Source organism: Ascaphus truei, chromosome 11 (genome assembly GCF_040206685.1).
Source record: "Ascaphus truei isolate aAscTru1 chromosome 11, aAscTru1.hap1, whole genome shotgun sequence".
Lineage (NCBI taxonomy): Eukaryota > Metazoa > Chordata > Amphibia > Anura > Ascaphidae > Ascaphus > Ascaphus truei.
Window position 1 is genome coordinate 8,720,241 of NC_134493.1, and position 15,595 is coordinate 8,735,835.

Below are 15,595 nucleotides of genomic sequence, written 5' to 3' on the forward strand. Positions count from 1 at the left end.
TTATAAAATATTTTACCAGGAAGTAATACATTGAGAGTTACCTCTCGTTTTCAAGTATGTCCTGGGCACAGAGTAAAACAAATAATACATGGTTACAAGTACAGTTACATAAATGAACAACGTATACATTATATACAGAGACATTGCGTGCACAGTTAAAGAAAATATATATTATGAGCGTATGAAACAGTTACAGACCAGATTAAAGTGTGAGACAGCCTTAGATTTGAAAGAACTTAAGCTGGTGGTGGATATGAGAGTCTCTGGTAGGTTGTTCCAGTTTTGGGGTGCACGGAAGGAGGAGGAACGTCCGGATACTTTGTTGAGCCTTGGGACCATGAATAGTCTTTTGGAGTCTGATCTCAGGTGATAGGTGCTGTATGTGGTAGGGGTGAGGAGCTTGTTCAGGTAGCTGGATAGCTTGCCCAGAAAGTATTTGAGGGTGAGACAGGAAAGGTGAACTTTGCGCCTAGACTCTAGTGATGACCAATCTAGTTCTTTGAGCATTTCGCAGTGATGTGTGTTATAGTTGCATTGGAGAACAAAACGACAAATTGAATTGTAGAGGGTGTCAAGTTTGCTAAGGTGGGTTTGAGGAGCCGAGCCATATACTATGTCTCCATAGTCAATAATTGGCATTAGCATCTGCTGTGCAATACACTTTCTGACCAGGAGACTTAGGGAGGATTTGTTCCTGTAAAGTACCCCTAGTTTGGCATAGGTCTTGGTTGTCAGGGTATCAATGTGCATCCCGAATGTTAAGTGGGAGTCAAACAATAAGCACAGGTATTTAAAACTAGTGACAGGTGTTAGGGTGGTGTTAGCGTTGGTTCTAATCAGGAGCTCAGTCACTGGAATCTTTACAAATTTAGTCTTGGTCCCAAATACCATTGTTACAGTCTTGTCAGTGTTTAAAAACAGTTTGTTTTGGGAAATCCAGCTTTTGAGTCTCAAAAAGTCAGACTGAAGTATGTGTTGAAGGTCAGAGAGGCTATGGCTGTGTGCATATAGGATTGTGTCATCTGCATACATGTGTATTGAGGCTTCCTTACAAGCTGTGGGAAGATCATTAATGAACACTGAGAAGAGTAGGGGCCCCAGAACAGAGCTTTGCGGGACACCACAGGTGATATCCAGGGGTTGGAGTTAGAGCCTGAGATGGACACATGTTGGGATCTTCCTGATAGGTAGGACTGAAACCAGTTTAAAGCATGTTTCCCTATTCCAGAGCTCTGGAGTTTGTTAAGCAGGATAACATGATCAACTGTGTCAAAAGGCTTTGCAAAATCTAGGAATACTGCACCAGTGAGTTGTCCCCGTTCCATTCCACACTGGATTGCATTGCAAACTTTTAGCAGGGTAGTTACGGTGGAGTGTTTGGGACGAAACCCAGACTGGAATTGGCTAGGGAAATTTGTCTTGGTGTAGAAATCGCTTAATTGGGAGTGGACACATTTTTCCATGACTTTGGATAGAATTGGGAGAAGTGAGATTGGCCTGTAGTTTGAGACAGTGTTTTTGTCCCCACTTTTGAAGATTGGGACAACTCTGGCAGTTTTCCAGGTCTTAGGGATATGGCCTGCATACAGGATAGAGTTGACTATGGACGCAATTGGTTTGGCAATGGCTGGGGCACCAAGTCGTAGGAACCTAGATTGTAGTAAGTCGGGTCCACATTGGCTACTTAGTTTAGTTTGAGGAGCGCTTGTGTAATCTCCTCTTCAGGTACTGGGCTAAATTGAAAATTGTGGGCAGTGTTGGGAGGGGGTGGGACTGTAGGGATACTCCCAGGATGAGATTCATGTTTGGGGTTTGTGCTGCGTTTCGCTAATAAGTTAGTGGCACACCCCACAAAGTAATCATTGAATGCATTTGCAATGTCAGTGGGGTTTGTCAGAGTAATATCCCCCTTAGTGATATTACTTGGTTGTTGATGGTTAGGAGGCTGGAATATATTGTTGATAACCTTCCAGAAGTTAGCTGGGTTTGATGTATTTTGGTGGAGATTGTCAGCGTAATATTGTGCTTTTGCATGCCTTGTTTGCCTTGTGCACATGTTCCGCATGCATCTGGTAGTGCCAGTTACTTTGTAGCTTTTCCACAAGGCATCCCTGAACTGGTAGAGTGCTATAAGGTCAGGTGTAACCCATGGAAGGTGGGCCCCTCGTACCCTTATTTTGCTTAGTGGAGCATGGGTATCGCAGAGTTTTAAGAACTCGGATTGGAAATAGTCGAGCGCAGAATCGGGGTCGGGAATTAAATCGATTCTGTGCCATGGGCAGTTGGTACTGCACCGACACACTTTATTCGAGCAAATACCCAGTATGTACCTGGCAGATACCTGGAATGCGCCGCTCCTCACCTCTAACAAGCCCCGTTGTGTTTGCCTTCCCAGCCTGGGTTCATGCCTGGCTGACGGGCGGCTGATCTGTTAAATGATAATGATTAGGATTTAATAGGCTGCAATGCTTCGCGTGTCTACCAGATGGCATAAATTCATGAATTGTAATGCAGTATATATATATATACTGTGCAGTATTGCAGCCAGCGGGAATAAAATGCTTCAATCCCTGCTTGGAAAATACCTCAATGCACTCGGGCAGAAAACAGTCACAAACCTCAATACACCCGGGTATACCCGAATTCGTGGGACTAGCCAAGCTCGAATAAAGTGTGTCGCCAGTGTAAGGTCATCCAGAAACTGTTGTGGGTTAAAGTTTTTAAATGTTCTAGTGAGGAGAACTTTAGGGCTTGAATGGGGCGGTTTAATTTTCCTTACACAGTACACTATTGCATGGTCACTGAAAATGTCAGGAAGGATGCCAGAGGATTGGATTCTGCTGGGGTTTCTCGCTATGCACCACCCCGACTCTTGCGTTCTGCTCAAGGATGTCTTCTTTCTACCCCCTTTTTATCTAAAGCCCTCTCCCGCCTTAAACCTTTTTCACTGACTGCCCCACACCTCTGGAATGCCCTTCCCCTCAGTACCCGACTAGCACCCTCTCTATCCACCTTTAAGACCCACCTTAAGACACACTTGCTTAAAGAAGCATACGAATAGCACTGTGAACATTCTGAACACATGATACATAAAGCTTGGCCCCCTGCAGACGCACTTACCAGAACTCCCTCCTACTGTCTCTGTACGTTCTCCCTACCTACCAATTAGATTGTAAGCTCCTCTGGGCAGGTACTCCTCTTCCTTAATGTTATGTTTGTCTAAAGCACTTATTCCCATGATCTGTTATTTATATTATCTGTTATTTATTTGATTACCACATGTATTACTACTGTGAAGCGCTATGTACATTAATGGCGCTATAGAAATAAAGACATACAATACAATACAATATCAAAAGGGACCCAGAGGATTCAGGTCTGGGCTTAGGTGTGACACATAGCACCAGTGAGCAAAAGGTAATTACCTAATTGTTTATGCGGGAGGCAGGCACAAGGAATGGTTAAGTGTTTGTTCTTCACACTTACAATGGAAGCCAAAAGCCTGCTTCAAAGGGGTTTATTGATGGGGGCAACCCCAAGCAGGATATCTGAATGGGTGACCTTATTAAATATAAGAATAATATGAGATGTCCTTGGCTGAACATGCTAAGAATTACATATGTGTATTCGTGGGATTTAGTCCATCTTTTGAGTCTAAACACTGTGTATTTAACCGCTACTAAGTGCCAGATATTAATATCTCTATTAATTTTCATATTACACTGTAATGTTTGGTCTCTCTGAGAGCGCCAGGTGTGACGGAATGTATTAATATGTCTCATGCCTGTATGTAGGCCTGAACGGAAGTTAGGAAGTGATTTGCAGTAAATATGAAATTTTGGTTGAGTTCTGAGAGACTGCAACCCCCTGCTATGATAATAAGCAGGAAGGCAAAGGAACTAACCAGTTTAAGTGTGACATTTCACACTGTACCCTTGAAGTCCAAAAAATCAGCTTCAAAAGGACTTTTGCTAGCCGTCGCGGCACCTAGGGTTAAAGAGATGAGTTTGACATCTTAATATATAAAATCAAAGGTTGGTACTAGCTGCGGTGAATGTGATTGGTCCGTGGCCACCCCGACTGTCATTGCCCAAGAGGTACGCCCCACTGTGACACACACCGCCCACACGACTGTCATTGGCCAAAACTTACACTGACATCACTGACACACACCTACTTCACTGTCACACACTTGCACTGACAGCATACCCCCACAGAACCCCTGCAGAGTCCTTGGTAAGTTCATCTCACACTCTCACCCCTGTGTGTACACACACACACACACACACACACACACATACACACACACACACACACTTAACATTTTAATATGTCCTGTTTCATTAAGATTTTCTAAAATGGCCGCAACACCAACTGACATGTGCGCTCCGCACATGCATATCTCTATGCGCTCCTCTCAAATCTCCCTTTCTCTATACGCTCATGCACAAGTGTCGCTACATTCAATGGCCACTTTCACAATATGTCCCGTTTTCTATTTATTCCCCATCCTGTGTAAAGTATATTATTAATTTTCATTAAATCATCACCGCCAGCCACGCTGTGCATTTCTTGCTTTACCTACGCACTTACCAATTATTTATGTCCCGTTTTCTATCTGCGCTCCGCAACAGCATATCTCCGCACCGGCATATCTCTATGCGCTCTGCTCAACTGTTAAATTATTCACTACTTCTCACCCCCTCTGCTGGGCACTCGCGTAAGGTCACACAAGATGCCGGCGTTGCCAATACTGAGGCGGTCTGTTCCCGCCCAGCTCCTGTCAGGTGCGTGTTTTCCCGCCCAAAGACCCGTCACTGTCCGGGCGCTCACCCCCTGCCTCCCTCCCCCCCTCGGCGCGTGACGGTTGCTCCCTCTATCAGAGAGGCTACAGGATTTACCCGCGCCGCGGGGTCAATCAGAATCCAGACATAGCCAGTCGGCGTAAGGTCACACAAGATGGCGGCGTTGCCAAAACTGAGGCGGTCTGTTCCCGCCCAGCTCCAGTCAGGTGCGTGTTTTCCCGCCCAAAGACCCGTCACTGTCTGGGCGCTCACCCCTTGCCTCCCTCCCCCCCTTGGCGCATGACGGTTGCTCCCTCTATCAGAGAGGCTACAGGATTTACCCGCGCTGCGGGGTCAATCAGAATCCAGACATAACCAGTCGGTGTGTCAATGTCACACAGAGTGGGCGGACATGCTTTGTGTGGGGTGAGGGCCACCCTCTGTCTATAATAAACACTCATGGCTACCAGCCCCCTTATAAAAAAGGCCTCACCTCCCTCCCCAGCGCTCACTCACCTCACCTCCCACTGTCCCCCCCTCCTGTCTTCTGCCCCCCCCCTGTCCACTGTCCCCCCCCCTCCGTCCACTGTCCCCCCCTCCTGTCCACTGTCCCCTCCCCTCCTGTCCACTGCCCCCCCCCTCCCTCCTGTCCCCCCTCCCTCCTGTCCACTGTCCCCCCCCCCTCCTGTCCACTGTCCCTCCTTTCCTCTGGGGGCTGGGAGAGGGGGAGCACACAAATAGGGGGGAGAGAAGGGAGCAGGAAATTTAACTCACGGGCAACGCCGGGTCTCTCAGCTAGTAGTATATAAGTCAGAACCACCTTTTACTCATTGTCTTCATGCAAATTGTCTTCATGATCTTCATGTCTGCATGTCATGAGGCCTGTGTCTTTATGCAAGGCCTTGGGATGATGCAGGTATTGCTGTATGATCTGCCAGTCCAGAAGGAACTGTGCCATCATTGCCATCTTTAAGTAAGTGTCTATATTTTGCTGTTATTTGTACATTTTTTGTGTGTTCACCTTTATCAAGGAATAAATACAATTTGTTATATCTAAGTCTCGTCCCAGTTCAAACCCAGGTATATATATATATTTATATATAGTTTTGCTGTAAATTACAGCCTGTCATAAGCTACCGTGACACAGATCAGCAACGTAGGGGGGGGGGGAGAAACAGATCAGCAGAGAGTGGGGGAGGGGGAGAAACAGATCAACAGAGAGGGGGAGAAACAGATCAAAAGAGAGGGGGAGAACCAGTTCAGCAGAGAGAGGGAGAAACAGATCAGCAGAGAGAGGGGAGAAACAGATCAGCAGAGAGAGGGGGAGAAACAGATCAGCAGAGAGGGGGAGGGGGAGAAACAGATCAGCAGAGAGAGGGGGAGAAACAGATCAGCAGAAAGAGGGGAGGGGAGAAACAGATCAGCAGAGAGAGGGGAGGGGAGAAACAGATCAGCAGAGAGAGGGGAGTGGAGAAACAGATCAGCAGATAGTGGGGAAGGGGAGAAACAGATCAGCAGATAGTGGGGGAGGGGAGAAACAGATCAGCAGAAAGTTGGGGAGGGGGAGAAAAAGATCAGCAGGGAGTGGGGGAGAAACAGATCAGCAGAGAGGGGGAGGGGAGAAACAGAGTAGATGAGAGGGGGGAGAAACAGATCAGCGAAGAAGGGGAGGGGGAGGGGGAGAAACAAGATCCCCAGGGGAAGGGGGAGAAATAGATCAGAAGAGGGAGGGGAGAAACAGACCAGATGAGAGAGGGGGGAGAAACAGATCAGCAGAGAGTGGCGGAGGGGGAGAAACATCAGCAGAAAGTGGGGGAGGGGGAGAAACAGATCAGCAGAAAGTGAGGGAGGGGGAGAAACAGATCAGCAGAAAGTGGGGGAGAAACTGATCAGCAGAGAGGGGGGGAGGAAATAAACAGATCAGCAGAAAGTGGGGGAGAAACAGATCAGCGGGTGGAGGGGGAGATTATAGAAGCAGATCAACAGAGAGAGGGGGAGGGGGAGAAACAGATCAACGGAGAGTGAGGGAGGGGAGAAACAGATCAACAGAGAGGGGTGGGAGGAGAAACAGATCAGCAGAGAGAGGGGGAGAAACATATCAGCAGAGAGGGGGAGGGGGAGAAACAGATCAGCAGAGAGAGGGGGAGAAACAGATCAGCAGAGAGGGGTGGGAGGAGAAACAGATCAGCAGAGAGAGGGGAGGGGAGAAACAGATCAGCAGAGAGAGGGGAGTGGAGAAACAGATCAGCAGATAGTGGGGGAGGGGAGAAACAGATCAGCAGAAAGTTGGGGAGGGGGAGAAAAAGATCAGCAGGGAGTGGGGGAGAAACAGATCAGCAGAGAGGGGGAGGGGAGAAACAGAGTAGATGAGAGGGGGGAGAAACAGATCAGCGGAGAAGGGGAGGGGGAGGGGGAGAAACAAGATCCCCAGGGGAAGGGGGAGAAATAGATCAGAAGAGGGAGGGGAGAAACAGACCAGATGAGAGAGGGGGGAGAAACAGATCAGCAGAGAGTGGCGGAGGGGGAGAAACAGATCAGCAGAAAGTGGGGGAGGGGGAGAAACAGATCAGCAGAAAGTGAGGGAGGGGGAGAAACAGATCAGCAGAAAGTGGGGGAGAAACTGATCAGCGGAGAGGGGGGGGAGGAAATAAACAGACCAGCAGAAAGTGGGGGAGAAACAGATCAGCAGGTGGAGGGGGAGATTATAGAAGCAGATCAACAGAGAGAGGGGGAGGGGAGAAACAGATCAACGGAGAGTGAGGGAGGGGAGAAACAGATCAACGGAGAGGGGTGGGAGGAGAAACAGATCAGCAGAGAGAGGGGGAGAAACATATCAGCAGAGAGGGGGAGGGGGAGAAACAGATCAGCAGAGAGAGGGGGAGAAACAGATCAGCAGAGAGGGGTGGGAGGAGAAACAGATCAGCAGAGAGGGGGGAGGGAGAAACAGATCAGCAGAGAGAGGGGAGGGGAGAAACAGATCAGCAGTGAGAGGGAGTGGGGAGAAACAGAGCAGCAGAGAGTGGGGGATGGGAGGAACAGATCAGCAGATAGTGGGGGAGGGGAGGAACAGATCAGCAGAGAGTGGGGGAGGGGGAGAAAAAGATCAGAAGAAAGTTGGGGAGGGGGAGAAACAGATCAGCAGGGAGTGGGGGAGGGTGAGAAACAGATCAGAAGAAAGCTGGGGAGGGGGAGAAACAGATCAGCAGAGAGGGGGGGGGAGAAACAGATCAGCAGAGAGGGGGGGAGAAACAGATCAATGAGGGGAGGGGGAGGAGGAGAAACAGATCAGCAGAGAGGGTGGGGGAGAAACAGATCAGCAGAGAGAGGGGGAGGAGAAACAGATCAGCAGAGAGAGGGGGACGGGGGAAACAGATCAGCAGAGAGGGGTGGGAGGAGAAACAGATCAGCAGAGAGGGGGGAGGGGGAGAAACAGATCAGCAGAGAGGGGGGAGGGGGAGAAACAGATCAGCAGAATGGGGAGGAGGAGAAACAGATCAGCAGAGAGAGGGGAGGGGAGAAACAGATCAGCAGTGAGAGGGAGTGGGGAGAAATAGATCAGCAGAGAGTGGGGGAGGGTGAGAAACAGATCAGAAGAAAGTTGGGGAGGAGGAGAAACAGATCAGCAGGGAGTGAGGGACGGGGAGAAACCGATCAGCAGGGAGTGGGAGGTGAGAAACAGAGTAGATGAGAGGGGGGAGAAACAGATCACCGGAGAAGGGGAGGAGGAGAAACAGATCCCCAGGGGAAGGGGGAGAAATATATCAGAAGAGGGAGGGGAGAAAAAGACCAGATGAGAGAGGGGGGAGAAACAGATCAGCAGAGTGGGGGAGGGGGAGAAACAGATCAGCAAAAAGTGGGGGGGGGGAGAAACAGAGTAGATGAGAGGGGGGGAGAAACAGATCCGCAGGGGGGGGGGAACAGATCAGCAGGGGGAGGGGGAGAAATAGATCAGCAGAGAGGTGGGGGAGAAACAGATCAGCTGAAAGGGGGAGATTATAGAAACAGATCAGCAGAGAGAGGGGAGGGGGAGAAACAGATCAGCGGAGAGGTGGGAGAAACAGATCAGCAGAGAGGGGGGAGGGGGAGAAACAGATCAGCATAGAGCGGGAAGGGGAGAAACAGATCAGCAGAGAGGGGGGAGGGGGAGCAACAGAACCAAATGCTTGGTGTGAGAATAACAGAGGAAGTGTGGGGAGGGACAAATCAAAAAGTTAAAAGCAGGAGCTGGCAGAGATATGCGTAATACAGGAGGAGGGCACATTACACACAAATACAGTGACGTAAGTCTTGACTCAGGATATTACACACAAATACATTCTGTTTTTTGTTGCTGGTCTATCTTATAATTATTTAGTTAGACTTGTGTCTTGTCGTCCCGTCTCTTGTGCATTGTATGACACTGTACAGTGGCGGCCGCCTTTAGCCTCCTGCGTCCTTTACCCCGCGATTTTTAAAATCGCGGGCTGATGCGGGCAATTTTCGGCCGTTTTGTGCGCCTGCGGGCATTTTCATTGTCTAGCGCTATTAGCGCTTTCTGGTGATTTCGGGCCGCGCGGAAAAGGTCCGTGAGAGACGGAAAACAGCCCTAATTTTTTCGGGGATGTTGGAGATTAAAAGGGGCCGCGACAGTATGTGTGTTTAGTTTGTATGTGTTTTTGGATGTGAGCTCTAACCCCTTTAATTTAATGTCAACTTAAATGACCAGCTGTTACACAGAAACATCGGTTACAAATTGTTTTATACATTGGGGTAAGGAAAGCCCCACATTTATCAATTAGAAAAATTACATATTGGGCCAGTTTTGCAGTTTGAGTTGGTTCATTCTGTAACCCTTAATGATGTTTAGAGACACAGGAGGAAAATGTGGCTGTGACCATTAATTACCCCCAAAAAGAGTATAGGGATTACTATTAAGGCACACATAGAGTTCTGTCCCACCCTTTGCTTGTAATGTCCCTTTGCTATCTGTCCCAAATGCACATTCCCTTGAACCCCTGATTCTGCACCTTCCCTGTTCCAGGCTTAAAGCATATTTTATATCCACCAAATCGGCCACCTGTGCCATTTTAGGCCAGAATTCCCATTTAACTTCAATGGAAAATAGAGCCCGAAAACAGCCCGGTCAGCGGCTCCAGCGGATTTAGAATACGCCCTAAGCTGGATAAGCGGCTTACTGCTGTGCACAAGGATTAATTGGTCGAATGAGTCTTTCCCGGTCCCTCTCTGCTTGTCGCGCTGCCATTTCTTGTTCTTTCTTTTCCATTTCTCGCTTCATCTCCCTTTCATGTGCAAACTCCAGAACAAATTTCTTGCGTTCTGCCCTCTCACGCTGTGGATTCCTCTTCAGACCCATGCGGAATTCAACGTCCTTCAAAACTTCATAGAAGAACGTTAGGATTTCCTGGTGCCTCGCTCGGGTTCTTAGATGGTCACTTGGGGTGAAGTTTTCAAGCTGAAATATATGTTCAATTCCCATGTTCCTTGACTTTGCCCGGACACCAGTCAGGTCCCCCTGAGTTTTAAACGTGAGCACAACAATGGGATCAAGACCTGCCAAATAAAATGTGTTACAGTATTACTAAATCAGCATTTAATGGAGGAAAGGAATCACAGAACTGTCACTTTTTGGCAAAGGTTGCTCACCTGTCACTGTGCCAACAAGTATTCTTTATCTCATATTGCACACAGTACCATGCACACTAACAGTTTATCATTGAGCTTTATGAGAAAGATTGCTTAACAAATGTATTGGGAGGGTCCTGAATGTATTAATAAATATAAACACAGTTACTATGTTTCTAATGACTATGATTTCAGATTATATTGTAGTCCACATTGTGTATAATTATTCTTTTACACTCATGCTGATCTTAAAACATCAGACGTACTGTAATCAGAATGTACAAATGTGTCTGACCAGATACAATCGGATTTCCTGAGTTCCAGTTCCCTGTATTAGTCCTGGAGAAGCTTAGGTGTGCAGCATGCTGCATGTTGTGGCACCTTTTATTGGACTAACAAGCCAATTATTTAGAGAACTTGTTTGTAAATACTGTATGCCTTTGGGACCTCACAAGTCTGTTCTTCTGATGTAAACATGAGCAAAAGTTTGTTTACAAATATCTCCAGACATACTAATGTCTAACGACATCTCCATTAGGCTGCGGTCCCACTAGCTACCACAGTGCACGCCTTGGCGTGCGCTGTGCGATCAAGCCCCGCCCCCCCCCCCCCCAGTTCCTACCTTGTCACGCATTTTTCCCCAGCGGTGCGTGACAGGTTTTCAAGCAGGCAGTGGAAATTGAGATTGGCAATTTGCGACGGAGGCGTGGCCATGCCCCCGCTGGCGGTTCAGCCAATGAGGGCGAACCAGCTGCGGGACATCATGGCCACGCAAACCTACTGCCACGCCCCCTCCCGTCGCAAATGCTCTCTCTCCACTCAGACCGCAGATCGCGGTGTAGCGCTGTGCATGTGCCTCCCCCCGCTAGGCGCGCGTGCCACAGTGCTGACTGGGGACTCAGCCTTAAGCTTTGGTCCCGCTGCGTCCGGGGGAACACGTGGCCGCGTGCGCGGTGCTCACCATGTGATGGTGTCCTCCTGAGCCGGTCCCAGTCCCTCCTCCCTGCACATCTCACTACACGCTGTGACGTGTCAGCTGGCAGGGGATGCAAGAGAATTGTAATCCCAAGCGGCGACGCGTCATGTGGTGTGGCTGTGAGCCAATGAGGAGAGGAGGAGAGCAGGGCTTCGGAGAGGAGAAGGGGAGGGCTTTGGAGAGGAGGAGGGGAGGGCTTCGGGAAGCGGGGAAAGCAGCTGCAGCACCAAGGGAGCCCCCCTGCTCCCTCCCACAGACTCTCTCCTCAGGGAGGCTGCGGGAAGCGGGGAGGCGGGGGAGGGAACTCCCTGACACACAGTGATGGCCCCGCCCCCCGACATCATTACCGCGCCCACCGACCCATTTTGGCCACGCCCCCCGCTCCAGCTCCTGCTCCCTACAGACCGCATATAGCGGTCAAGTGCAACGGGGCTTTAGCCTTAATCTTCTAGTTAGAGCCCAGCTGAGGAGATGTGAGGATGGAAGATGCATGTTCTGTATCACTGATTGTATGTGAGGCTGAGTAAAGAGAATGATACAATTATTACCTGTCAGCTTCCTGGCATTGTCAAGTAAATCCTTTATTTCAGGAACTTCTTCATCAGTTATCCCATGCTTGACACTGCAGAATAAAGATAATAGTGTGAATCCCTCGGAAATCAGTAACTCGGTGTATAAATGTACAGGATGGGGCCTGCACGTTCCCAGCTTGTGGTGAGGAGACTTTACAGGCATTGAGGAGCAGGGATTGTGTTACTATCTCCTGAGGACTTACACAGAGCAGCGTCTCCTCTCTCTATGAGGGACACTACTGAGGCTGTATGATGGGACCTCACAGGGACATAAGGGGGAGCTGGTGGGGGACCCTAATAATACAGTTTATCTTGGTCTGGGGGGTAACAATGACCTGAATACATGAGAAAGATAATAGCGCCCTGTCCCCAGGGATGTTACAATGTTGCTTTCAGTGCCTGAGGCACAGGGACATGGTGAGATGCCCAAAGTCACAAGGATCTGACACCGGGATTTATTGCGCTGGTCACCTACCTGTATACAAAAATAGGAACAACGAAGTCCGAGTAATTTGCATCCATATCTCCTTCCACCAGTCTGTGCATAATACTTTGATATCCCCTGTCCCAAACCACCTCCTGATCCAGGGGCAGCAAATTACCTGGGAAACAGGGTACAGATTTTAGCCTGGGAATAACAAAGGGGGATATGACTCTGTGGGATATCGGTATTATAAGAGGCACATACACCAGTTATAAGAAGAAATTCTTACCATGCAGAAATCTTTGCATAATCCAATAGCAAAATTATGATATATAATTATATCAATTATAATCTATATATATATATATAAAACTGAAAGTGTTGTTTGTGCGTTCCTATAGACAATTTGATTGGTCCGTCGGTTCGCCCGCCCTCCCACGGCTCTCATTGGCCGGTGCGCTCTAACCCACTCAAACCACACGCACCGACCCCCCCCCCCCCCATGCTCGACACCTCCACAGTCCCGCCGGGCACCGGCCCCTACTCGAGAGTCTCAGGGGCACCTCTCCCTCTCCTCAGTCGCTCCTGCTCGCCTGCTGCCTCTTCCACTGGCAATCACAGGTAACCAACCCTGTGAGCCGCCGAGCACCCCCCCCCCCCTCAACCGGCCGAACCCCCCTCCCCTCTGCTGCCGAGCATCCCTCCCCCCTCACCTACCGGCCATCCTGCCACCCTCAGCTGCCGACCCCCCCCAAAGCTTCCAAACACCCCACCCACCCAGTCACTAAAAGTCACTAACCCAACCAGTCACTAACCAACCCGCCCAGTCACTAACCCACCCAGTCACAAACCCACCCAGTCACTAACCCACCCACCAAGTAAAATCACTAACCCACACACCCACCCAGTCACTAAAGTCACTAACCCACCCACCCACGCAGTCACTAACCCACCCACCCAGCACTTAACCCAAACCCAGTCACTAACCCACCCAACCACCCAGTCACAAACCCACCCAAAGTCACAAACCCACTCATCCACCCACCCAGTCACAAAAGTCCCAAACCCACCCACACACCCACCCAGTCACAAACCCACCCACCCAGTTACAAACCCACCCACCCAGTCACAAACCCACCCACCCAGTTGCAAACCCACCCACCCAGTCACCCATTCACTTAGTCACCCACCCATTCAGTCACCCACCCACCCAATCACCCACCCAGTCACCCACTCAGTCAAGTCACCAACCCAGTCACCCACCCACCCACCCAGTCACTCAGTCACCCACCCAGTCATTCAGTCACCCACCCAGTCACCCACCCACCCACCCAGTCACTCAGTCACCCACCCAGTCACCCAGTCATCCACACACTCAGTCACCCACCCACTCAGTCACCCAGTCACCCACCCACTCAGTCACTCTATCAAGTCACTGTCATCCACCCATCCAGTCACTGTCACCCACTCAGTCACCCAGGCACGCAGTCATCTGTCTTTTGTTGAAAATATAAAAATAAACAGGTTGCATTGTAATGTTTTTTTTCTGTAGGACAATAAGAAAACAGTTAAGTTTAAGTTGCGCGCTTAAACATATTTTTTCGTGGTAGGTGCGCTATAGGTTGGGGGAGGCGGCCGCCCTGCTCCTTTCATTTGTCCTGGGCCCCATGATTTCTGTTGGCGACCCTGCTCCCGCCCACCACAGCAGCGGACAGCCCGCCCCACAGTAAGTCATCTGTCACAACCCACCCCTGTCACACATCGCACTCAAAGTCAGCGGCTGCAGAAAGGGGGGTGGAATCAGATGTGAATGCAGGGGGGGGAATGAGGAACGCAGCTCTGAAGGGGGGGGCTGGAGCAGTGAAGGGGGGAAGTGGAGATAGGGGGTGAGGGGAGAGCGAGGGGGAGCGGGAAAATTACATCCCGGGCAACGCCGGGTATATCAGCTAGTTTAGTATATTTACTTAAACATGTTTGTTATAATCCAATGGATACTTAGCAGACTTGCAATGTAACTGTTAAATGTGCTAATTAACCTCTTATCTGACAGAGGAGAAGCTGCACGTTGCTTTAAGTTATATATGAATAATCTCTGGATGGATGAGTGAGACTGTCTCAGATCCGCACTTACCGAGCTGAGCAAAGATCTCTCCCGTCTCATAACTGTTCATCGTAGCGCAGCCGCGGTTATCAACCAGAGAAATGGTGTCAGTGAGGGGATATGTGATTCTTCTGGTGGTCTTTCCTCCATCTGAATGTCCTGCATCTGCATAGATCCTAAACTCCCCGTCCTCCAGGACGTACTTACAGGAGTTGATGAAGGAGGACTTCCCATGTCCCAAATACCCAAACAGCTGCAGGAGGACCCGGTTATAGCCCTGGTTCCCCAGAGCACAGTTATCAAGGCTGAAATTAGTGATGTACTCTCTGAGTTGAGCAATATCCATGGCTGTTTCTTGACTGTCACAGACTGTCTCCTCTGACTGTCAGACACGCAGTGACTGCAGAACTGCACTATCCCTTATATAGACTTACACAAGCAGTGAAAGTGAAACTGGAAAGAGCCCTAACATGAATATAGGGAAACGGCACACTGACCGCAGCACCGAGCTTCCCCCCTCCCTCTCTTTTTCCCTGGGTTGGTGCCATGGTCCCCTTCCTTTACCCCCTAATTCCCTGGTTGGATCCCTGGGTCTCTGGGTGGTCCCTTTCCTGTCCCTCACTATAAGGGGCATGGATGTGTTAAATGTCTGTGGGGAGGGGGAGGGGAGAGGTTGGCTAGTGAGGGAGGGGAGGAGGAGGATTAGGGAGGTTATACATGTTGGGAAAGTGACCTGGGAGCTCAGAGTTCTGCCAAACTGGGAAAATAAATCTCCAGCCAATACTCCCTATGTTGAGACTTTTTGAAGTGAAACTTCTTTAGTGGCACCTAGTCAATCTTGATGGGACAAAACTGGAGACATGGAGACGAAAATGTGAAACGGAAATGACGTCACGTAATGGCTGCTGCTCCCCCCACATGCCCGCTGTATCGCTGCTGACGCAGCTCCTTACAGCTGCCGTTCCCCCCACACGCCCGCTGACAGATGTCGCGCATGCGCAGTTGTGATGGTGCCGCTGACGGACGCCACGCATGCGCAGAAGTGGCAGGCAGTGGCCATCAGACGCCATGAATGCGCAGAAGCGGCTGGCAGTGGCGCCGCTCCCTCACATGGCC

At 49.8% G+C, this 15,595-nt stretch overlaps 1 protein-coding gene across 1 annotated transcript; it reads right to left on the bottom strand.

Annotated features, from left to right (window-relative positions):
• Positions 1 to 9,505: 9,505 nt before the first annotated feature.
• On the bottom strand, positions 9,506 to 15,096 carry LOC142463028 (uncharacterized). Its single transcript, XM_075565236.1, has 4 exons — positions 14,510 to 15,096; positions 12,430 to 12,556; positions 11,931 to 12,004; positions 9,506 to 10,334 (listed from the first exon to the last, which is right to left on the bottom strand). Exons 1-4 carry the CDS (start codon positions 14,823 to 14,825, stop codon positions 9,955 to 9,957), a joined length of 897 nt encoding a protein of 298 aa, XP_075421351.1. The 5' UTR covers positions 14,826 to 15,096; the 3' UTR covers positions 9,506 to 9,954.
• Between the last annotated feature and the right edge of the window lie 499 nt (positions 15,097 to 15,595).

Coding starts and splice junctions, on each gene's coding strand:
- LOC142463028 (XM_075565236.1), bottom strand. CDS start 14,825: ATGGATATTGCTCAACTCAGAGAGTACATCACTAATTTCAGCCTTGAT. Junction 12,557..14,509: donor AGAGATCTTTGCTCAGCTCG/GTAAGTGCGGAT, acceptor CCTGTTTCCCAG/GTAATTTGCTGCCCCTGGAT. Junction 10,335..11,930: donor CAATGCCAGGAAGCTGACAG/GTAATAATTGTA, acceptor TTTATTTGGCAG/GTCTTGATCCCATTGTTGTG.